Below are 25,873 nucleotides of genomic sequence, written 5' to 3'. Positions count from 1 at the left end.
TGGGGTTGGCAAAGAAAGTTGCCCCTCGGGTAGTTTTCTTGGTACCTCCGATAGAGACATCAGCAAGTATGGGTACCATTCAGCATGCAGATATTTGGGAGCCACTATGGTTATCCTTATTTTTGGGGTAGTCAAAACCCTGCTGATTACCCTTCAAATTAGGCAGAATTGGAGAAGCATACAGTAGGTGCTGGTATTGTCTCATGGATGTTGGAGGGCACCTTCTTACACTGTTGGAGGGTCAGGCACTGATGAACAGAATACCGGGAGCTTCTTTTTGAGGAGAGAGGTGAATAGGTCGATTGCCGGGGAACCCTCCAAAATCAAAAGACTTTTTGCCTGCCATTCGAGGATAAAAAACCACTCTGCACATATGATTTGTTCCTGGCAACTAAATTTATTGCTATTACGGTCCTACTGCCTGGAATGCATCGTACTGATAAATCCGCTGCATTGACCATTGCCAAAGAGTCTGCCTGCTTCACCAACTCGCAGAGGTGCTGTGATACATGGGAGATCATGTATATATGGGTTATCTTGTATGTGTAGATCCAACGCCACTGGATCTGGTGCATAAAAACGATTCAGCTTAAAACAAGCTCTCAGCTGGGGGTGTATGCATGAAGAAGTATATGGTGAGGAATAAGCCCGTGGAAGTTCAAGTGCGTGGATGTACGAACGTGCCTTCAGTGCACATGTTGATAATTGTGAGGTCAGTGACGTTCATGCACAGAGGACGTTTAAGGTGATGAACATCTTACAAATCTATGATGATCTCTGTACGATGATTCCATTCGTCCTCTACACTGGGATCTAAGAGGGTCACTGCCCGATGAAGAGTCTTACGAGTGCCTTAGTGATCTGAAAAGACTTAAGCCACTTGATATTTTTCAACTTTGGGGGACGTGACACAGTTAAAGGCTCAGCAAGAGAAGACGAGGTTGAAGAAATGGGGCTGAAAGGAGGAAGAGGAAATCTCTTTCTTTTTTTGTCTGGAATCTATGTAGAGGTTTTTACCACTGCCGTCGTGCTTGACGGCAAGGGCTAAGGCCTGCAGGAACTTTTCCGTCAAAGGCATACCCAGCAATGCAGGATCAATATAAAAGGGAAGGTGAAAAAATCTGGCTCGCCCAAAGCTTGCACCAAGGGAAGGACAGGATCAACTTCCATCATTCTGTCCTTCCCCTGCAAGGGAACCTGAAAAAGGCACAGAAATGTGAGCACCAGAGGGCAAAATAAGAGTCCCAGGGGACTTTTTTACGGCTATGGGGAAGACACGAGTAAAAAAATCCTTCATGGACTTCTTTCTCCTCCTGCTGTACTCCAACCATTACAAAGTTGGCCAGATTCTGCACTCACCACAGGGGGTGACTGTAAAAATTCAAATTCAAGCCCTCAGCTAAAAAGGGAATAAAGAATGAGGCTCCACCTCCTGCTGAGACATAAACCAGTCTCACAGGCTTACTAGCGCAGGACCACATGCCTACAGAAATATTAATAAAAGTTATGTTTTGTGAAGCACAGAGAGTACGAGAGTATCTCTCTTCTTTCCCATCAACCACCCGTTGAGATACTACCGCCAGAGAATTATTGGGTCCTTTGACTGGCCAGGCAGTACTACATTGGAACCCTTTCTCTGGTTACGGCTCATTTCATCTTTTCCGCACATACACAGAATAGTCTAGCCTATTTTTTACATATTCTCCTCTTTCCTCATACACTTGTCTACACTAAAATTACCAAACAATCCTTCTTCTCTCAAGAGATTAACTACTGCACTGAAATTGTTCAGTGGCTGCTTTACTTGTGGCTGGAGTGGAAGAGACTCTTTAGCTATGGAGAGCGGCTCTTCTGGGAGGGGGACACTCCGGGATCAAACCGTTGTTCTCTAGTCTTGGGTAGTACCATAGCCTCTGTACCATGGTCTTCCACTGTCTTTGGTTGGAGATCTCTTGCTTAGGGTACACTCTGGCACACTATTTTATCTTGTTTCTCTTCCTCTTGTTATTTTAGAGTTTTTATCCTCTCGTTATTTTCAAGTTTTCATATTTTATAAATGAAATATTTATTTTAGTGTTTTTATTGCTCTGAAACTTCTTTTCTAGCTTTTCCTTATTTCCTTTCATCACTGGGCAATTTTACCTATTGGAGCCCTTGGGCTTTTCCAACTAGGGTTGTAGCTTAGCAAATAATAATAATAATAATAATAATAATAATAATAATAATAATAATAACCCTACATTAAGGGTTCGGTTGCCTGATGCGCCCTCTCCTCCACCTTATCTGACCATCTAATTCACTGTCTCCCTTACGATCTTCTCTCCCTAGCTGGTTCATCCCAAGCCCTCCTCACTCTCTCCCTACCATCCATCCTCAACAAATGCCTACACTGTCTCAGTCGTGACATTCTTATCACCTCCACAATCTTTACTACTCCTGTCATTCTTATTTTATCATTTTCCAATTTTTCAAGCACTGATATTTCCACAATCCACCTTCCACCTCAGCATTCTCATCTATGTTCTCTCAAGATTTGCTCCCTTTTACGTCTTAAGAGCCCATGTTTCCGATTCATACATTAACACTGGTCTTATTACTGTGCTATAACGGTTTAAAGGCCACTCATGAATGGGAGAGGCAAGGGACAGTGACAATTCCCTAGGTAGCAGGACAATGCCCTACTGATCATATATAAGAGTGATCAGTGCCCAAGCCCCTCTCAACCCAAGCTAGGACCAGGTAGGGCCTGGTAATGGCTGCAGTTGAATCAGCAGGTAGAACAATGGGCTGCCCCAAATCCCTCATCTTTAGCTCACAATGATGGTGAGGTTGCAGACACTACAAGAAACTATCAAGCTTGAGCAGGACTCAAGTCCCCGTACGGCAAATCGCCAAGCAAGGACATTTCCTACAGGCCACCACTTTAAGCTTGATTGGCATTTTCTTATCACATACCACTCCTGCTACTTCTCTCCACTACCCTCAAGCTATTTTTATCCTGTTCTCAAAATCAAAAACACCTCATTATTAATTTTAACAGCAAAGTTCCAGCTACGATGAAATCATACTTCTATTAAAGGACAAGGTTTTGTATATGTGCATGAACAAACGGTATTAAAAATAAAATACACAGGAATAAAACCATACAATGTAAAAAAAAGTTTCTTTCACAATTAAGATCTTCAAGGCCTGATATCTAATATAGGTAAATGTGTCACAACATGACCCGATAGCCATCTAAGTAAATAGGCAAAGGATACACATCAGGCAACAAATTACAAACAGGAGAGATACGAGTGTAGAAACTACCATGAAAGACATACCTGGTTGCTAAATCAACTGACCATTCTTCTTCCAGTGTCAGCAACTTGCAAGCTATTCTCTTCCAATTGACACCATTCTTCTGCAAACTAAGAATATGTTTTCTGCAAATTCTATTTTTCCCTTCCGCACCTTGGCATTTTATTAAAGAAGCTACTATCAAAATGATCCATGCTGATGCAACTTCCATGTTTTCTTCCGTGTTTTCTGAAAGAGGCAATGACTCATTTATGATCTGTTAATACAGGGAAAAATTGCACAACATGATCTCTAAAAATAGGTCAAACATGTTCTTCTCTAACAATAGGTTGATCTTCTCTAACCGTAGGCTAAACATGATCTTCCCTACCTTAACAATAGACTAAGTTAAAACAAATTAAATAAAAGCTCAAACATCAATGTTAGCAAGAAAATATGTTCTACACAATTACTAGGATGATTTATTAGGGAACACCAAATCAATACTAAAGAAATGAGAATAAGGAGAATAAGAATCACACAATTTAATGAAAATCTATTAAAAAATCCTACCTTTAATTTTCCTTAGGAGAGCATTTAGCATTAACTGTGTTGATCCATTATTCATAAGAACAGCTTTCAAAAAAATATTCACACCTTTGATAACACATAAGTTAAAGATACATTCACATTTATCCATTTTTCCATTGTCTGCAAAAAAAAAATACATGAAATTATAAATTTCCCATATATACAGGTATAGAAAATGGCCAAAATATCTTTCAATATAGAAAAATAACATAGTACAGTATAGCATAAAACATTATCAAACAATGCCACTCACTAGCAACCCAAAAATTAAATCAACCAGAAAATTCTTTTTAAGTTATATACTAACATAATGTCTGCCCATAAAGGTTGGCATGAAAACAATTTCTTTCATAACAAATGACAGCTCTCATAAGGTACTTACCAGATGTATGTAGCTTACATTGCTGGCCAAGTGGCAATAACATGTGGTCGACAATTGCATTAACACAACCCTGAGGGTCACTGGTGTAAAAGTAATGAAACAATTTCACTGCATACGCTGATGACTGTAAAAAATTTAAAACAAAATTATGAACATGTTTATAATCTTAAAGTAAGAAAAAACATCCAAGACTATGTAAACTTGAACCTAATAACTTCAGTATTTTTCCAGCTGGTCTCACTAATGGCTTCAAATTCTGTCAATATATCATCAAAGTAATAAAAAATAAAAAATAAAAAACCTTCAATATATACAGTACTACATTACCTTGTTAAAGTTCTTGTCATCACAATTGTTAAGTTGGGTGTCCTCGAGTATAGTAGAGGTATAATTTTTGAGACTTCCCAAGAAACGTCTCCAGTTGCCAGAAGGCTTCTGGAATACCTTTTCAGTTGCAAGTTTCATCTGACTATATTCAGGGTCCCAATAGTAATTCTGCAATACAGTATTAAAGACGATGGACAATAGTTCAATCATTAATTAAAATTATAAAATTAGCATCAACAACTATATCATCCTCTTATCATGTACCCTTCATGGTAAAACTAAAATTTTCTTTGAAGTAAATATCCTTTTCCTTAGATATAAAAGACTAAAGTTTTATATAGTGAGTACCTCTAACAATATCTGGTTTTAGATGTTGGAGCTTATCAACAATATAGATGAGATGTGGCTACTGGGATAAATGCAAGAATGGCTAGATGTGGGAATCTGTATACATTTAAGATTTGTATACTTTAATAAAAATTACATTTAGTTCCTGCAAAGTATGCCCATCTTTATTTTATACATAAGGCTTACTCTTTGGTGGGAGGGTTTGTATAAAAAACTTTACAGACATCCTTCAAAAAGAATAAGCAACACACGAGGCTGAACCTCTTCCATGTCTCATAGAGTCTGAACCTAATGGTTCATTCCCACCTGGATGCTAGTCTCCCAGTCATAATCTATAAGTAAAGAAGGCTGTCTCCTGTAACTCCAAATATAGCTTAACATGCTGTATGTTGATGCTAGAGGCACATAGGTCAAGGAGCCAGAGATTGGTTCCTAAATAGAACCTTACTAAAGAGAAGAATTAGGAAAATTGTCTTTTGAATGTCAATACTGTACTGTATAGAAAATCCAAGTCAGTAATCAGGCATTATCACTACACAGAAGAATAATAGTGTGCTCTACATCAGTTGAAAGAAAATGGAGAGGAAAAAAAAATGTTAGGTTGTACACTTAGTTTCATAGCTGACCTGCATCTAGCCAGACCAGCAGTGACAGAAGTTAGGCTATTAATAGTCAGCAGGACAAAGAGGAGGAAGAGACTGGTTCAAGTTACTTCCGCTTTAGTGAAAAGTCCCACACTAAACTTTTAGAGAGAATGTCATATACAGAAGTTAGGCACCACCACAGATTCTAAGGAACATCTTACAAAATAAAAAATAATGGAGGTTTATCTATAAAACTCATATTCCTTTGTATCTGTGAATAGACTGTTCAACATGAATGTAAAGGTAGGTACAACTTTTATCTCTATATTTAATAAGGAACCCAGGATATTACTCCTGTCTGAAAGACTGGAAACTCCAAATTAAATTCTGGCTAGTGTTTTGAAAGCTAATATTGCATATGGTTTAGAATTTCATACTAATCTAATGTGCTATTCATCAGCAAAGCTTTTTCTCACCTTCTTACTGCTAAACAAATAATTAAAAAAAATGCTATGAATTACATTTCAATTGGACTGTTAATATGCTACGTATATCTCTTTAGAATACGTATCTTAAAAATTGAATTTATGACTTTGGTTCAGAGGGCCCGGCACTGGGGCCTAGGAGCTCATTCAACGTGCTTCTGCAATAGGGGGGAAAACCATAGCCGAAGTATGAAGGAAAATTTAGATGCTAGACAGCAAGATAGAAAAAATAGTGCAAGAACTGATGTATATCAGAAAACTAAAAAGGGAGAGAAGCTAGTGGATGAAACAAGGCTGTAAAGACCTATTCATGACAATGAAGTAATGCCTACAGTATACTATTTGAGAGGCACTAACAGTATAATCTATTCATCTGGTTAGGATATCTCTTCATAGTAATAGGCCACCAGTTCCAGGTATTATAATTAACACCAGGAGATTAGTAAAAAACAATTATTCTTCACTACACATATGAATTTAGGGAACAATATTTTAGCTACACTAAAGGCTTTTAAACTAGTAATTAACAATTGAATTACAAGTCACCCAAAATTTTGTAACTATAGAATTCTCACCTTAATCCATCCATAGGCAGTGTCAAGAGCATTTTCTACAGTGCATCCACCAGCATACCCTGAATCACCATGGATGATCTCATTTCGAAGGTCAACAAGATGTCCGGGCAATCCTACCTCGGCAGCTAATTTATGAAGGGTCTGATGGCTATAATACTGAGTTTGGGGCAGTTTTACTACATTACTTACAAATCTGAAACAATTTTATAGTATTACTTGCAAATTTGAAACAATTCTTATATCATTATTTTCAAATTTGAAATTTTTTTTACAATATTACTTTCAAATTTGAAACTATTTCACAGTATTACTTACAAATTTGAAACAATTATACTCTATTACTAACAAATAAGGAACCTAATTTTTCAGTATTACTTGTATATCAGAAGTAAATTAAGTAACTTCATTAAATGTATATACAGTACTGTAGACTATCGACTGAACTCTTCATTTTATCCCTGAAAAACTCAAACACATTTTTGAAAACTAAATGACAAAGGCACAATACAATAATCATTAAAATTCTTATAAAAACAATTCATATTTCTTACACTATTGATCTATTCAAGGTATTTACATATCACTCTAGAAAAAAAAATATATTTGATTGTTAAATTCATCCCTTCTTTTAAACTTGAGAGCCCCTGTGTTCCTCTATGTAAAAACTTCTGTATTTCCTTTTGTTTCCCTTCATTCCTAATAAGGCCAGACTTTGTTCTGCCTTAGCAATACTGTAACGGTTAACCTACGCAACATCCCATGAGATGGCGTTGTAGATTGGCAATATTATTACTTAAGGTTCTTAGCAGTTTTTATTTGCCCCACTGACAGATTTTCTTATTTTCCTCAACACTAAAAGCAATTTTTTTATCTAACACTGACAGACTTCAGATTTTCCTTCATTTTTTTTTTGTCTCTTCCTACCTAGTAATTTAACTTCCTTAACTTTATTTTGCAGGCAAATCTCTTTGGAGTCTTAAGAAACTGACACATTCAAATTTTTTTTTCTTTAAGTATGTAGTAGGCCTACAGAATTAAAAGCAGTTGGTGATGCTCTAAATTTTGGATCAAGTGTCCTTGTTAAACTAACTTATAATTAATTGAATTCCAATATGGTTTAACAGCATACTGGTGCTTTTAATTTAATTTGGCTTTTAAGTTGTTGTAGACTATGCGCATAAAGATCTTCAATACCTACCACTTCAGTCTTCATATAAAAAACAGAAGCAGCAAAGAAATTCTGAATTATTTTCATTTGACTTAAATGGCAGGAGTAATAAGGTATGAAATTTGTAGATTAAGGATTTATAAAATTGTCCTTAGAATTTGACCTCCCTTTTCTAAAATATATATTTTTAAAAGTAATTTGTATTTTTTTTTACTATACAAACCCAAGTCATTTACATAGAAGTACTACAACAGCAAAGCTGGGAATACAGCAATTAAAAATTTATAACAAGGTGTTAACAACTGGAAGGTACAGTAGTTAGCTGCGGTATTGGGAAGGCTCAATAACAAATCACTTAGATAGCAACTGGGACTTTCTAAGGGGTTGGTGATGGCAGAAAAGTATGAGTAAAAGACTCAGGTTTTTATAGTTAGGAAAAATTCAAAATTACTTTTTAAAATTTGTCATTTGATCCAACACAAATACACACCATCGTCCTTTACATAGGAGACTCATACTTAGGCGGGAGTAAGTCCCTGTTCCAACTAGCTGGAAAACTTATCCTGGGAACTTGAAACCAGAACAAGTATGATGCTGAAGGAGTTAAGGTTCCATCCATCACATGTACCAGTGATTTCATAGTACTGTACTACCGCCCTGGGTTTAAGGGTTGTTTTTGAGCCAAAAATCTGTGTTGTACACCTGGCAAAATCATATAATTGGTCCAAAATCTTCTGAAGACCTCATATGATAGGGGGTGTTTGGATACAGCACCCCCCTCCATATAACTAACATGGTGAAAAGTATCTTCCATTCACGAGTAAAGGAAAGCTACAAGCTGAGTTGGCTTACCTGATAACCAGATCAAATCCAGCTGGAAAGTTTTTGGATGCTATGCCTGAAGAGAGAGGAAGACTGAAAGGAAAAGGAAAACTAACTTGTACCTTCTGTCCTCGATTAGAAATTCATGCTCCTATTAGAGGAGCCAAGGTAGCTATACCACCTGCTGTGTGTCTAGAACAGGTTCCAAGGAGAAAGTATCCATGGACCTGTGGGTCACATCCCACAGGTAATGAACAGTGAATGTAGTCTGACATCTCCAAACACTTGCTTGGAGTACCTGCATCACAGAGAGAATCTTCTTAAAAGCTAAGGAAGCAATAATGCCTATGATGTTGTGAACGTTTATCTGTGTTTCTCCCTCGAAGGAGGCAGAAAAGGGAGAGAGCGTTCGTGAAATCACTTTCCTCAGCCAGAACAAAATTATGTTTTTTTATATTTTCTTCTTTACTCTACCTATCCTGACAAACAGCTGTTGCACATCAGGTCTCACAGGACTTGCACTCTCAAGGCAGCACTTTATTGCTCTCACAAAATACAATAACAATTGATCAGAATCATCAGTTACTTCACGAAGGCTCGAGATCTGAAAAAATGAAAATCTGGAATCTGAAACAGAAGGATTTTGGGTCTTAGCTACGATCTCAGGGACAAAGGAGCATGAAACCTGCCTCCAAATGGGTGATGTTGAAAGAGACCATGAATTTCACTGACCCATATAGCAGAGGCTAAAGCAAGCAAGAAAACCATTTTCACAGTAAGATCTCTGTCAGAGGCTTGCCTTAATTCTTTGTAGGGTGTCCCTTTCAGGGAATGTAAAACGTACACCATATTCTAGGATGGAGGTCTCACTTCAATAGTTGAATAGTCTAAAGACTTGGTTCAAGACTGAACGATAACCTTTTGCCACTGCAATGGAGCAGAGTTTCTATTTGTAGAGGTACAACAAAAAGTCGTCAATCAACGGTAAAGAGGCTCTGAAAGGAGACACCCCTCTCCTATGATACCAACCACAGAAGAATGCCCACTTAGCTTGATAAACTGCTTTTGACAACTTGCAGAGGTAGCCAGACAATTCTTTCGCAGTCTTTCACGAAAAGCCTCTCTCAGAGAGGAAATGCTGGATAATCTCTATGCGTGAAACCTAAGGGATCCTATTGCCCTGTGGAAGATCCAATCATGGGATTGGCATAACAAATCGAGAAGAGGAGGCAACTCCCTCGGAGTTTCTGCCAGCAGAAGTAGAAGGCCCGAGTATTATTTTATCCGCGGCCACTTTAGAGTTAAGCGTCATCTCGAGATTGGTTGTCACTTGAACTTGACTTAGGATGCTCATTATCAGGCAGAATGGCGAAAAAGAGTATACTGTACTATATGTCAAGGCCGTCAAGGATGCTGGGAACGCGTTCTCAAATGCTGCCTCTAGATCTGGAACTGGAAAGGAGACAGGAAGTTTGTGGTTTAGAGAGGTCACAAAAAGGTCCATCATTAAAGAATCCCACAAAATCAGGATCTCTGTTGCTATCTGAAGACATAAAGACCATTCGGACTATCTGTGTCTTCCTGATCACCTTGTTGGCTGCAATGTTCCTTCTGCCAGGAATAAAGCGGGCTGTGAGGGCAACCAAGGTGAGCACCATCCACTCGGGAGTCTGTACTGCAAATTGACCCAGTTGTAGTGACACCGCACCTTCTTCTCTGTTGATGAAAGTCACTACAGTAGTGTTGTCGATCATCAACACCAAAGAAGTGCTAAAGAGACAGAAAATCTGCATTCTGCTCCAGAACATTCATGAGCTCTTGCTGCTCCATCTCGGACCAGAGTCCGAACGCCAGATGCGGATGGAGGTGAGGTCCCCACTCTTCCTTGGATGCATCTGTGAAGAGATAAAACTCCAGAGGTGGATATGACAGAGGGCATCCTTTGAAAAGGTTTAATTTATCTAACCCAACCTGAAGATCCATTAAAGATTCTTCCTCTACCAGAACTAGCAGAAGTGGATGGTTCAGGTGTTATAACCAATGTTGTTTTAGCTCCCACAGAAGGAACCAGAGGTAAAGACAACCACAGGGTACTAGACACTCTAAGGATGACAGGTGTCCTTACCTGTCCTAGTAAGCTTTGCTACTGATGTGAAAAAAATGTATAGTTCAGTTTTAGGAATGGTTGTGTATCCTTTGAAAGAGACAGGGATTCCAACCTTGAATGGGTATACATTGTTATTGCCATAAATAAGTGTTGGTAACGTAGGTCAATTAGCTGTAGATATTCTCATCTTTTCAATAACCTAGGAAAGTTTGTAGCAATGTTTGGTATTATAAGAAGGTCGGAGGTTGATATTGCTCCGTTTGATAAGGTATTTGTGATGGGGCAAGGAAGTCTTCCAATACACTGAAATGTAGAGGGATACTAGTTTTTTTACAATATAACTTTTGCTATTGAAATTGTAGATTTATATTCCAACTGTTATTTCCAACCTAGTTGTTTCATTTTAGAAATAACATTTTCTTAAATCTTTTTTCAATACACAAACAGAAGGTGTTTAACATTCCAGCTGGTATAATTGCATACAGTATAATTTATTCCCTCTCCTAATATTCTTAATGATTAACTAACTTGAAATAAAGAAACATCTTACCTAAAAAGCATGCTGCTCCTCTTTATTGAGAACTCAGTGCATAGCACTGCGGACAGAGACGGTAAACTCGAGAAAGATTTTAGGGAGTTTTGAGGTTCTAGCTGGGTCCCCTTTCCTAGTGTACAAAATCAAGGGGTGGTGCCCAGTGCCCAGTTTATTCTTAACACTACTTTTTTGCCCAGATCTCTGGGCATTCCACCGTATTTTTTTGTGCAATGGAAAGTTGGGATGAGGCCGGCATTCTGACACTAGGAAGTATGCGTGCTACATCAGTACCCAGACTTCTGCTTGAGGAGCTAGATCCTTTAGAGATCCTCGATGATAAGATTGTGATATCGTCGGGAAAGGAATCAGGGGAGGGGAAGAGTGGGGGTCGCCTCCCAGCTACCAGCAGGTGACCACCTGATAGTAGTTAACACCTCTTTATATGTTTTTAATTGCCCTATTCCCAGGTTTGTTGTTATCTTTCGCCTATGTAAATAACGATGGTTTGTATTTGTGTAGAAACAAATATGCATTATAGATGCCTATAAAGCTATAGAGACAGACTGTACTTCAATAAAAGACCATTCAGAAATAGCTAAAAGCTAAAACTCTGCATTACAGTAATCACTCGGCTACTGAAAATGTTGTTCCAAATCGCCGCCCCTATGATAGTTAAAAAACCACAAAGTTAATACAGTACTGTACTGCATATCTTTTTTCTTAATTTTTATAATTTTTCATACCTTTTAAGATCTATAGATCTAAGCTTTCATAAGCCTAAAAAATGCTATTTAAAAAAAATAACTAAAATATGAAAAATATAAATCTCATATGCCCTCAGAAACTTGCAATATAAAAAGAAGTCCGTAATATGATATTTTCCTTATAAAATAAATTTTTGAATATACTTACCCGGTGAATATATAATAGCTGACGTCTCCGACGGCCCGACAGATCCAAAAACTCGCGAGCGATCGCCGTGAAGGTTGCGGGTGTGCCCACCAGCGCCGACTATCGGCCAGATACCGCATATACTTGTCAACCACTCCAGTTCTTCTCAGTCCGCTGGGTCTCTATCGGGGAGGAAGGGAGGGCCTTTAATCTTATATATTCACCGGGTAAGTATATTCAAAAATTTATTTTATAAGGAAAATATCATTTTTAAATATTAAACTTAGCCGGTGAATATATAATAGCTGATTCACACCCATGGTGGTGGGTAGAGACCAGTATTAATACAATAAAGGCGTATATGCTCAAGAGTTTTTTTGACAAATATTTCATAAAAAACCAACTTAAGTATAGGTACCTGGTAAGGAAGCTGACTCTGATGATTACTCTGCCTCATTAGTCCGCTTTCCTCACGAAGCCCAGCCATCCTTCCAGGATGCTGAAAGACTTCCAGGAGCTGTTATATCCAGGGCGAAAACCCCTATAACAGGACCTCATCAATACTCTTAATCTGGGCGCTCTCAAGAAACAACATTTGACCACCCGCCAAATAAAAAAGGATGCGAAAGACTTCCTAGTCTTCCGAACAACCCAAGACAAGATTAAAAAACATTTCAAGAGAAGATTAAAAGGATATTGGGATTAAGGGAATGTAGTGGTAGAACCCTCACCCACTACTGCACTCGCTGCAACGAATGGACCCAGGGTGTAGCAATCGTCATAAAGAGTCTGGACGTCTTTTAAAGTAAAATGAAGCGAACACTGACTTGCTCCTCCAAAAGGTCGCATCCATAATACTTCAAAGAGATCTGTTTTGCTTAAAAGCCACCGAAGTCGCTATTGCTCTCACTTCGTGAGTCTTGACCTTAAGCAAACAACGATCTTTCTCATTTAAATGAGAATGTGCTTCCCGGATTAAAAATCTAATAAAGTACGATAACGCATTTTTAGACATGGGCAATGAGGGCTTCTTAACGGAGCACCATAAGGCCTCAGAACCACCTCGTATAGGTTTAGTTCGGGCTAAGTAAAACTTAAGAGCTCTCACGGGGCACAGCACTCTTTCAACTTCATTACCTACGATTTCTGACAGACTACGTATTTCAAAGGATTTAGGCCAAGGACGAGAAGGCAGTTCGTTCTTGGCCAAAAACCCAAGCTGAAGAGAACATATAGCTTTATTCGTAGAGGAGCCGATGTTCTTACTAAAGGCATGGATCTCACTGACCCTTTTAGCTGTAGCCAAGCTCACTAAAAAAAAGTGTCTTGAGGGTGAGATCCTTCAGGGAGGCTGAATGTAATGGCTCAAACCTGTTTGACATCAGGAACTGCAGGACCACGTCCAAGTTCCAAGCAGGAGTTGACATACGACGCTCCTTAGAGGTCTCGAAAGACTTAAGGAGGTCTTGGAGATCTTTGTTATTTGACAGATCCAAGCCTCTATGTCTGAAAACAGAGGCCAACATGCTCCTGTAGCCTTTAATGGTGGGAGCAGAGAGGGAGCGAACATTTCTCAGATGCAGGAGAAAGTCCGCAATCTGCGCTACAGAGGTACTGGAAGAGGAAATAGAGGAGGACTTGCACCACTCTCTAAATACCTCCCACTTCGACTGGTAGACCTTGATAGTAGATGATCTCCTAGCCCTCGCAATCGCTCTGGCTGCCTCCTTCGAAAAGCCTCGAGCTCTTGAGAGTCTTTCGATAGTCTGAAGGCAGTCAGACGAAGCGCGGGGAGGCTTTGATGAAGTCTCCTTACGTGCGGTTGCCGTAAGAGATCCATCCATAAGGGCAGACTCCTTGGGACGTCTACCAGCCATTGAAGTACCTCTGTGAACCACTCTCTCGCGGGCCAGAGGGGAGCAACCAACGTCAACCTTGTCCCTTCGTGAGAGGCGAACTTCTGTAACACCTTGTTGACGATCTTGAACGGCGGAAATGCGTAAGTGTCCAGGTGAGACCAGTCCAACAGAAAGGCATCTATGTGGGCCGCCTCTGGATCTGGGACTGGAGAGCAATAGGTTGGGAGCCTTTTGGTCAGTGAGGTTGCAAAGAGGTCTATGGTGGGCTGACCCCAAGTCATCCAAAGACTCTTGCACACATCCTTGTGAAGGGTCCATTCTGTAGGGATCACCTGACCCTTCCGACTGAGACAGTCCGCCAAGACGTTCAATTTCCCTTGGACGAACCTCGTCAACAGTGAGATGCCTCGATCTTTTGACCAGATGAGGAGGTCCCTTGCGATGACGAACAGAGCGTGGGAGTGAGTGCCTCCTTGCTTGGAGATATACGCCAAGGCCGTGGTGTTGTCCGCATTCACTTCTACCACCTTGTTTCGAAGAAGACTCTCGAAACTTGTCAGTGCTAAGTGAACAGCCAACAGCTCCTTGCAGTTGATGTGAAGGCTTCTCTGCTCTGTCGTCCAAAGACCAGAACATTCCAGACTGTCCAGAGTCGCTCCCCAACCCAAATCCGACGCGTCTGAAAATAACACGTGGTTTGGGTTCTTGACTGCCAGGGACAGACCTTCTCGAAGACATATATTGCTGTCCCACCAGCTCAGGCAAGTCTTGACTGGTTCGGAGATCGGGATCGAGACCGCCTCCAAAGTTTTGTTCTTGTTCCAATGGGAGTCTAAATGGAACTGGAGAGGGCGAAGGTGAAGTCTCCCTAGAGAGATAAACTGTTCCAGGGATGATAGCGTCCCTAGGAGGCTCATCCAACTTCTCCCAGAGCAATGGTCTTTCTCTAGCATGAGACGGACTTTGAGCAAGGCTTGCTCTATCCTGGTGGCAGACGGAAAAGCCCGAAAAACTAGACTTTGTATCTCCATCCCCAAATAGAGAATCGTTTGGGAGGGAGTCAGCTGAGACTTCTCTATGTTCACCAACAGGCCCAACTCCTTTGCAAGATCCAACGTCCATTGAAGGTCCTGCAGACAGCGATGACGGGACGACGCTCTGAGCAGCCAGTCGTCCAGGTACAGGGAGGCTCGAATCCCCGACAAATGTAGAAATTTTGCTACATTTCTCATGAGCCTCGTAAAAACAAGAGGAGCAGGGCTGAGGCCGAAGCACAGTGCTCGGAATTGGTACACCACATTCCTGTATACAAACCTCAGATACGGTTGAGAATCCGGGTGTATAGGAATGTGGAAGTACGCATCCTGCAGGTCGAGAGAGACCATCCAGTCTCCCTCTCTGACTGCTGCTAGGACGGACTTGGTGGTCTCCATCGTAAATTTTGTTTTGACAACAAAAACGTTGAGAGCACTGACATCCAGCACCGGCCTCCAACCTCCAGTATGCTTTGGAACTAGGAAGAGACGGTTGTAAAACCCCGGTGATTGAAGGTCCGAGACTTTCACCACCGCTCCCTTCTCTAGCAACTGAGACACCTGCAGCTGTAGTGCCTGTCTCTTTGACTCCTCTCGATACCTGGGAGAGAGGTCTATAGGGACTTTTACCAGAGGAGGTCTCCGTACAAAAGGTATTTCGTACCCCTCCTTTAGCAACAAAACAGACTCCCGGTCTGCACCCCTCTTCTCCCAGGCCTGCCAGAAGTTGGTTAATCTGGCCCCTACCGCTGTCTGAGGACGTGGGCAGTCAGACTCTGCCACGGGAGGACTTAGATCCTCTCCTCTTACCTCTCTTACTATCGGCACGAGCGCCTCCCTTACTGGGAGCTCTGCCACGAAAGGGCGGGATAAACCTCGTCGCTGGAGTATCGAACTTAGGTCTAACGACATAAGAGGATGAAGAAGGAGCAGCCTTACGCGCTGACGTAGCCATCAAGTCATGGATATCCTTTTGTACTAGCGACGCTGCGATATCCTTAATCAACTGCTGTGGGAATAAGGCAGATGATAACGGCGCAAAGAGTAGCTCCGACCTTTGACAGGGAGTTACTCCTGCAGACAGGAACGAACAAAGAGTCTCCCTCTTCTTAAGGACTCCTGCTGTAAACGTAGCAGCGAGTTCATTAGAGCCATCACGGATAGCTTTGTCCATGCAGGACATAATTTGTACAGATACATCACGGTCGGCTGAAGAGATCTTCCTGCTCAAGGCTCCCAGCGACCAATCCAAAAAGTTAAAAACTTCAAAGGCCCTAAAGACCCCTTTAAGGAGATGATCAAGGTCCGAAGAGGACCAGCTAACTTTTGAGCGTCTCATGGCCAGACGACGGGGAGAGTCTACGAGGCTTGAGAAGTCTCCCTGGGCAGAGGCAGGAACTCCCAAGCCGAGAACTTCTCCCGTGTCATACCAGACGGTCGCTCGAGAAGCCAGTTTAAAAGGGGGAAAAGCAAAGGCTGTCTTCCCCAAATTCCTCCTGGTCATCAACCAGTCGCCTAGTAAACGCAAAGCTCTCTTAGAAGAGCGAGAGAGCACTAGCTTAGTAAATGACGGCGTCGATGCAGCTAGGCCTAGCGTGAACTCTGACGGAGGCGAACGAGGAGCAGCAGTCACAAAATGGTTAGGAAAAAGTTCCTTAAAAATCAGCATGATCTTTTTAAAATCAAGAGAGAGCTGAGCAACTTTAGGCTCCTCTCCATCTGAAAAAGTCCCCAAAGGCATATCAGTTAGAAGGGGATCAGCGACTTCCTCATCCGACGGAACTTCGTCCGACAACTGCCGAGTCTCGTGATACGGAGAGACATGTCTAGGAGGCAACGCTTGACAGGCAATGTCAACAAGCAACGGAGCAGCAGCAACAGCTGAGGAAACAACGTCACGCCGCGGCTGAAAAGACTGAAAGTCTTGTGACTGACAAGCAACAACAGTTTGAGTTGAATGTCGCTCGACATCACGTCGAGACTGCATTGACTGCAGGGTCTGAGCAGGCAAAACAACTTCCGACTGCGGTGACAGACGCTCAACGTCACAGCGAGGCAACGGAGTCGGTCGGCGAACGTCAGTGCGGGGCTGCGGTGGCAGCTGCTGAACGTCAGTCCGAGACTGTAGCAAGGGGGGTTCCACGTCACGTGACTGACGTGAAAGACGAGGAACAGGACTAGCATCGCGTTTCAAAGCACTAGAAACGTTAGTACTAACATCAAACGGACGAGAAAACACTCGTTTAGGCGGCTGAAGGCCAGAGTCACGTTCATCGCACTGGCGAACCGCAAGCAAAGGATCATCGTGAACCTGTCCATGCTCATAATCTTCAATAAGAGAAGAAAGCTTAGACTGCATGTCCCGCAGGACAACCCACTTCGGGTCAACGGGAGTCGAAACGGGCCGTGACGTCGGTAACGTCTGCGCTGGCAAAACATTGCCTCTACCGAGACCCTCGGACTCCGTGTTACGCTTTCGCTTAACAGGCGAACAGTCATCCGATGACTGCAAGTGGTCAGAGCTGTCCCAATGGCTACAGCCAGGACGCTGGACCTGTCCTGAAGGGACTGACTTTCGCTTTAAGGGCCTAGATACCTTGCGCCAAGGTTTCTTATGCGATAAGTCGTCAGAGGACGAGGAGAACTTAGTCTCACCCGTCTTATGGTAAGGACGTTCTTGACGAGAAACGTCTGATACCAAAGAGGGAACGTCTGTACGCTGGTTTACACCTCTCGCCCCCTTAAGTCCTACGACATTACTTCTCCCTGGTGCATGGGAGCCTGAAAGAGGTCTCGGACTAGGGGAGCGACAAGCACGAACAGACGAACCCTCGGTCGCAACACTAAACACATTTTGCGCACTTATCACTTTATCACTTAGATTTTCTGCTTTACCACTTTTCAACAACTTTACATCGGACATTAACTGGTTACGGTCCAAGGCTAAGGACTCAACTTTCTCGCCTAAAGCTTGAATCGCTAAAAACATATCCCGCATAGACGGTTCATGAGTGCTAGCAGGGGGTTCAGGAACAACCACTACAGGGGAAGGATTAGGTTCAGGGGCATGGGAGGAGGAAAATTCCAAAGATCTAGATGGCTTCTCCTCACCCTATCTCTTTCGAGCTTACGAGTATATTTTTCATACTCAAGCCATTCGAATTCCAACAAGACTACGCACTCCTCACACCGATCTCCTAATTGGCAGGATTTACCCCGGCAATTAGAACAAACAGTATGAGGGTCGATAGAGGCCTTGGGAAGACGTTTGTTACATTCTCTCGCACACTTGCGATAAACAGGAGAAGGGTCAGCCATTTTGAACAACCAAAGAAAATCCAAGTCAAAGCCAAATTCATCAACAAGAAACACAAGCCAAAAAATAAAAGGGTTTCAAGAGTTTTATTGAAGAAACACACCAACACAGCGAACGCCAATAAAACAACCAAAACAAAGTACTTCACCAATTCGGTAGAAAAACTCGAGGTCAACAGCGAGCGGAACCAACTTGTCGGCAAGACCGACAGAGAAGAACTGGAGTGGTTGACAAGTATATGCGGTATCTGGCCGATAGTCGGCGCTGGTGGGCACACCCACAACCTTCACGGCGATCGCTCGCGAGTTTTTGGATCTGTCGGGCCGTCGGAGACGTCAGCTATTATACATTCACCGCCTAAGTTTAATATTTAAAAATAGATTTATAAGTATGTGATGTATTGAGGGAGTAATTGTTGAACCACAATATAGTGAGGTATTACTGTACTTAAAGCATTTCATACAATAAAAAGACTTTCTCAGTTTTATTCTCACAGCAATAAAAAATCTAAATTGTTTAACGTATTCATGAACTAAAATATAACATTTAATAGGCTCAGAAGTTTCATGTACAATACAGCATTTTACAATACAGTAATAAAAAAAAATTCATGATACTTCGAAGACAAAACATCATCTGCAAACAAACTTACCTTTGGAGAGCTGTTCCTTGCATTATATATTTTACATCAGTGTCCACAAATGGGTCATCACATACTATTTTTGACTGAAGTAGAGGTAACGTAAGGTCAACTCCTATTGGCAATTTACGCACTCTGAAAAAAGAACAACCCAAAAATCAAACTGCTTATTATTTGAGCAAATGAAAAAGCACACCATTAACAATTGAGAATTTCAAGCATGATAATGAGGAACTGTACCAAACAGAGAAGAGATCAAAATCTTAAACAAATCACAGATTTTTTAATCAATATGACAAATTTGGAAGCAATTTGTATTTTTCCTAACAATAAAAACCTGTAGCTAATTATAGGGGATGCTACTTTCGTCGAAGCTTGAAAACGAGCCATAAGACTTTTAGCAAGGGTTAACCATTCACCGGCTAGTTAGCGCGAGGGGGGGGGGGTTAGCCATTCCACTCACCCACACACCTGGGATGAGTAACTACTTTTGCTTGGAGGTAGGACTTCTAGGGAGATAAGGTGCTGGCAGGCCAACTTGTATAAATAGCTATAGGCTTGTATCGTTAGGTAAAATACAAATTACTTCCAAATTTGTCATTTGTTCCATCACTAATATAAACCAATGCTATTTATAGGGTATGACTTACACCCTGTGAAGGTGGAAGTCCGTGGCAACTGGCTTTTTGGCATTGACCCGGGGTTTCCCCATATGTGCTCCGCATGTAATTAGTAGAAACCATATACATTGCTAGAATCGTGCAATGCACGGTCCGCGGCCTACGCAAGCTGTGTGCTTGTGATACTAACAATGTGACTGTCCAGGTAAGAATTCTTTGAGTCATAGCAATTTTCCGAAGGTACCACAGACGTTGGTCAATAACCCCCTCGCTAGGGGTATGGGGACACAACAAGTATTATTTCAGTACCAGGATACACAAGGAAAATGGTTTTAACTGCAGATAGGTGATGCCAGCTTTGCAGAGGACCCTGGGTGATAATTCCCCCAAGAAATGGAAATATGGAGGAAAGACTAATCCCGGGTAACCTTTACCCTCAACCCTCTGCTACTTGTCCATTAAGGAGTTTGAAATGTCTAAACCACATGTTCTGCAGCCACCACAGAACCAAAAGAGAAAGTCTCCATGTTCCTGTCGGTCATGTCTTGCAGGTAGTTGGCGGTGAAGGTCATCTGACGCTTCCACATGCTCGCTTGCAATACCTGCGCCACAGAGTAGTTTCTTTTGAACGTCATGAGTTCTGGGTCATCATGTTGAAGGAAGGTCGGGGTTTCAGGGCCAGGTCAATGACCTTGAAAATCCAAGCAGAGATGGTGTTCGTAACCCTACTCTCGACCTTCCCGGTGCTGACAAAGAGTGCTGACACTCGGGGGCTAGCTGCTGATGTTCTTTGGATGTAACACCTCAAACTCGTTACTGGGCATGGTAACAGTTGATTTGGATCATCGGTTATAGTACAAAGACTCCCAATCTTAAAGGACCCGAATCTAGGATTCGCTAATCCCGGATTTTGAATCTTAGCAATAAACTAAGAGACTAAGTTTAGAATTACCTCCCCCCATCCTTTTGAATGGGCGATGTCATGAGAAAGACCGTGCAGTTCACCAACTCTTTTGGCTGAAGCTAAGGCGAGTAGGAACACCGTCTTCAAAGTGAGGTGGTGATCTGTTTACTGGCGTAGTGGTTCGTAGGGAGCACCCTTCAGAAACTGAAGGATGTAAACCACGTTCCAAGGAGAAGGTCTAATTTCTAACTGGGGGCAGGTAAGCACATCAATTTCTTTCAGTTTAAAGACAAGGATCAAAACTGAGCAGTAGCCTTTTACTGCTGACACCGAGGAGCACTCCCTCCTGAAGGTACACAAGGAATAGTGGCATCAAGGGGAGAGATACTCCTTCCAAGACACCAACCACAGAAGACAGTCCACTTAGCCTAGTAGACTGAAGCTGAGGATTGTTGAAGGTGTCCAGCCATCCTTCTGGCAACTTGTTGCAAAAATCCTCTTTGAATGAGGTACTGGATAGTCTCCAGGTGTGAAGTTGTAGCAAAGCTATGGGTTTGTGGAAGATGTTGACATGTGGCTGTTTGAGTGGATCGTGTCGTGGAGGGAGTTCTCTCAGAAGCTCCATCAGGAGTTGCAGAAGGTCCAGAAACCACTCCACGTGATTGTCATAGTGGAGCTACGAGAGTCATAGATTGTCAGATGATCTGGTATTGTAGAGTACCTTTCTCATCAGGCAGAACGGGGGAAAGGCAAAGATGTCAATGTTGTTCTATCATTGTTGAAATGCATCTTGCCAGAGAGCCTGGAGATCCGGGACCGGGGATTGGTAAAGCCATAGCCTGAAATTCAGGGATGTCGCGAACAAGTCCACAGTCGGGGAACCCCACAAAGTCAGGACTTTATTGGCTACTAGAGGATTCAAAGATCACTCGGAGCCCAACGAGTTGTCTTCTGCCCATTTCAGTATATCTACTTCTAGATGGCATATGGGCTGCAAAAAGGTACCGCCTTGTTTGTTTATGTAAGCCACTACTGTGGTGTTGTCACTCATCAACAACACTAAGTGACCTATGAGAAACTGCTGGAGGACTAGGAAGGCTGTCCTTAACTCCATGAGATTTATGTGCTGGTACCCTTTGGATTCAGATCAGAGATCTGAAGCTGTGTGGTTCAGCATATGGGGGGCCCCATCCTTCTTTTGATGCATCTGAATAGAGCATCAATTCTGGGGAGAGAGCGAGAAGGTCGACACCCCTGTGGAGATTCTTGTCTGCCATCCACCACCTGAGGTTCGTTTTCTCTTCTAGTCCTATGGGAACAAGTATTCAGGGAATCGCTAGTCTAATTCTATCTCGACTTTAGCCGCCATTGGAGAGATTGGATCCTGAGGCGGCCGTTGGAAACTAAGGGGGGCCAAGAATGATAGGTGACCTATGAGACAAAACCACCACTGGGCTGGAAGCTCATCTCATCTGAGGAATGGTCTTGCTACCTTCCTCAGCCTCTGTACACTGTAGTCTGATAGGAAGACTTTTTGTTGATTGGTATCGATGATCATACCTAGGTATACCAGCCTTTGAGAGGCAAGTAGGGATGACTTCTCAAGGTTAACTACCATCCCCAGATCTTGGTAAATCGCTGGAACTGTCTCAATGTTGAAGAAGGGTTGCCACAGAGTCTGCTAGGATCACGCAGTCATCCAAGTATCTTAGGAGATGGATGCTGACCCTGTGAACTTAGGATGACACTAGGGCAAACACTCTCATGAAGACCTGAGGTGCCGTAAAAAAGACACAAGCACAGCACCTTGAACTGGTATTTCTTGTTGTCAATATGATCCTTAGATACTTTCTTGAAGATGGATGAACAGGGATCTGGAAGTATGTGTCCTTGAGATCCAGTGGTCTTATTGCTTGTCTGACTGTGTCTGTCGTCTCCATGCTGAACGGAGTTTGTTTAACAAATTTGTTCAGGGCTGAGAAGTCAATGACTGGTCTCCAGCCTCCAGACATCTTTTTCACAAGAAAGAGTCGACTGAAGAAGCCTAAGGTCCCGTCAAGGACCGATTAGAGAGCACCCTTCTCCAACATGGTATGGACTTCGGTCCGAAGGGCCAGCTCCTTTGAGGATCCTTCGCATAGTCGCTCGATGGAACTGCATCCTGAGTCAGTGGAGGGAGAAATTGAATGAACGGGATGCAATGCCCTGAATGAATCATGGAGACTGTCCAACGGCCCCGAGCTGCAGCTCCCTCTGCCAGCGGCGTTGCAGGTATCCCCCATCTGGTGGACAAGTGGGAGGATTGCCTGTTCTAGTGGGTGCAGCCTCGGCCGCTCTCTCTACTACCTTTACCTCTCAGAGAGGACTTAAGAGTCCTTCCACTCTCTGGCTGGAAAGGGCTTCTTCGACACTCTTTGAGACACTGAAGTCATCATTGCTGAAGTCCTATTCGTTGGCGGTCTTGTTGGTTGCTGCTGTTTCTACTGTGGCGGAGGCTGATAAGGCCAAGATATAAGGGGCCTATGTAGGAGGGAGTCCTGATTAGACTTCCCCCATCTCTCCGCCACCCACTTGACGTCTTCTCGCCTACACATAGAAGAGCCGTTGAGTTGAGTTCCTCAGTTTCGTTACCTCTGCTTGTGGGAACTGTCAATGGAACCTTTCTATTACCGAGTCCCTTCGCCGAAGAATCGTGTTCGCCCACAGGTTCACTACCTGGTGTGAGAGGAACTCAATGGTTTTAGTTCCAGATAATAGAAAAGTCTCCTTAGACCAGTCCTAGATCCTGATGAGATGTTCCAAAGACCCCAACCAGAGATCTAGCCATGAAGCAGCCTGCACGGCATACTTCGCGAAGGATCTCCAAAGCCGAGAACAAGACAGAGTCCGGAGTGTCTCACTGAGGAGACTCCTCTGGCAAGAGCCTCTAAAGAGTGGTTGAGAGGCAAAGCCAGAAGGGGCTCATTGGAAACTTCATATTACCTCCCCTGCTGCACAAAGGGCAGCAGAAGAAGCTTAGAGGAAGAGCCCGCTCGGTGGGAGCTAGAGAAGCCAAAGATTTGGGAGAACTCCTTCTGTCAGGCACACGTTAGCTCCTTAGACCAGGGTAAAGCTGCACTGGTCTTGGGAGGCCTCTAACTCCCATAGACATGGTCCAGGACTGTGTTTTTGCCCTCTTGAAGGGCCACCGCTGGATTGGACAACCCACTGATGGCCCTCATGTCAGACAAGACCTACCAGAAGGCTTGCTCCGACTCCTTCTGTTCTGCCTCTGTTAGCTTAGGACTTGCAGCCCTTGAGAGATAAGTCGTCCTCATCGTAATCATCTTCCACCCATGAGCCCTCACCAATAGAAGCCCGGGGTGGGTCAAAGCCATCTCTTGTTGATATCCTTGCTGGAGCTGGGGAGGATCTTCGAGGCTTCTCTTGCAGAGGCCTTGGTGCCTTAACTGAGGCCTTAAGAACTGTTTTTGTGTTCTTCGACTCCTTACGGGACGAAAAATACTCCTACACGAGCGAAGGTTTGGGGCGTTTCTCTTTTCATCCCCCTCTTAATGAGGGAACTACATCCGAGTGAAACGGCTTTGACACTGGCCGTTGTTCCGAAAGAAACCACCTCAATAAGGGAGATGCGAAACGATTCCATAAGAGGGATATCTGTAGGAGACTGAGAACCTCGGCAAAAGCGACGATGAACAGTGTACCCCCGAGGAGGAGTCGGATGGATGATCCTCCTCTTATGCGTGGTCATCAATACCAGTGTCAACTGTACCAGAGAAAGATCCTGTTGCCATCCCGCACCTGATTCAGCTGTTCCTTGCTTCCTCTTGAGAGGAGAGATGGTCATCCTTGAGAAAGAAGGTCTATGATGTGGCACTGCAGACGTACATCTGGAATTGGATGGAGTGGAAGCTGTAGACGGGGAAGTTGCCGTCTCCAGAGGAGTCCTCGGGTTGCTGGTAGTGGACTGCCCTGGAAGAATAACCCCCATAACGGCCTGACAAACTTCCTTGACCAGGGCGTCAAACCAGGAAGGTTTCTTACCGGCCGGAAGATCCTTTGGAAGCCTAGGTGCTGGAGGGCTAGATTTGGGAGCCTGAAAAGGAGGATTAGAATCCTTACCTGGTCCAATTGACAATGGTACAATGAATAAAGGTTTGTGTTGAAAAAAAAACTTTTTGGTTTGTGTGTTAGGAAACACATGTTACGTTCAAAATTGTTATTTAAATTCAATGTAAAATTTAGTTAGTAAGTGAAGGACGAGCAGCTGGCGAAGGATGAGCAGCTGGTGAACGATGAGCAGCTGGTGAGTGATGAGCAGTCGGTGAGAGACGAGCAGTTGGTTAGTGACAGATAACTGGGGAACTGTGAATCAAAGGAGAGTCCAAAGCAGGTGAGTATCAAGAACGTGTAGGCCGATGGCGAAACTGTCGATGATGAGGGGGACCGTAGTCTTTGGCAACAGCAGCAGCAGACAAAGGCGAGGAGCGGGATCCTTTGGTGGTCAAAGTAGACGACACCCCGGGATCATGCTGTCCCACACTCGACAATTACAAGGGCTCCACCTCCGAGGAAGCCAGTGTCCGCTTCCTCTCAATAACTAAGTTGAAGGAATTCCAGCAATGTCTCCTTTGACAGGGTACCGGTCATACCCAGCGACAGCCAAACCTGTAACACATCAGAGAATGGGAAGGCTCCACTTGAGGGGAGGGGCAGAACTGCTTCTCTAGGGGAAGCAGTCCTGTCCCTCATACCCCATGGTTGACCTGGTGTTAGCCAGTCTACACTTCTATTCGATCGTTCCCCGGGGGAGACCGATAGAGCAGGAGTTTTGGGAAGAGATCGGAGGGTAAAAAAGAAGTCCCAGGTTTCTTCGACTTCAAGGAGGACCCTGAAGGCAAAGAATCTCTCTTGAATTTTTTCTTTCTCTGGTGCCCAAACCTCTCCCACTGGGAAGTAGACTACTCCAGGCATTCAGGGCAGGACTGGTGTTGTCCTGATCAAAATGTCACCCTTGGCAGGACGGACACAGCAAATGCACATCTATATCCACTGAGGACATGAAAGACTCCAGAAGCAGTCCTCAGGTTCTGGACAAGTCCGCATAAGGACGGTCGAGGAGAGAGCATACAAATGCGGAAAAGAAAAAGATCAAGAAAAAAAAAAGCAATTAAGTCAGTTACGGCAAGTCAAAAGGAGAAGAGAGCAGCAATGTCCCTTCTACATCGAGCTGACGCAAAAGTGGTTGATCATCCGAGGTGTGTGAGTGAGAGGGGTAGCTAACTACCCATTCCCCGCCAACTAGCAGGTCGCTGGTTAACTCTCACTAAAAGTCTTATGGATCGTCTTTCAGCTTTGCCGAAAGTAATAACCCATATAAATAGCTACAGGTTTCTATTAGTGACG

The 25,873-nt window shown here is 43.1% G+C and overlaps 1 protein-coding gene across 1 annotated transcript in view; it reads right to left on the bottom strand.

Annotated features, from left to right (window-relative positions):
• LOC137648472 (uncharacterized) overlaps positions 1–25,873 on the bottom strand; it is a 57,064-nt gene that overhangs the window by 10,784 nt on the left and 20,407 nt on the right. The window contains exons 3-8 of the mRNA XM_068381391.1: positions 18,956–19,078; positions 6,572–6,764; positions 4,580–4,747; positions 4,253–4,376; positions 3,853–3,990; positions 3,324–3,528 (exon numbers count right to left, since the gene is read on the bottom strand). Of these exons, the coding sequence (XP_068237492.1) occupies positions 3,324–3,528; positions 3,853–3,990; positions 4,253–4,376; positions 4,580–4,747; positions 6,572–6,764; positions 18,956–19,078 (951 nt within the window). The remainder of the gene's footprint in view (positions 1–3,323; positions 3,529–3,852; positions 3,991–4,252; positions 4,377–4,579; positions 4,748–6,571; positions 6,765–18,955; positions 19,079–25,873) is intronic.

The sequence above is a fragment of the Palaemon carinicauda genome, chromosome 10 (genome assembly GCF_036898095.1).
Source record: "Palaemon carinicauda isolate YSFRI2023 chromosome 10, ASM3689809v2, whole genome shotgun sequence".
Taxonomy (NCBI): Eukaryota; Metazoa; Arthropoda; class Malacostraca; order Decapoda; family Palaemonidae; genus Palaemon; species Palaemon carinicauda.
The sequence above is the reverse complement of the archived record's forward strand: the minus strand, read 5'-3'. Positions and strand labels throughout refer to the sequence as shown.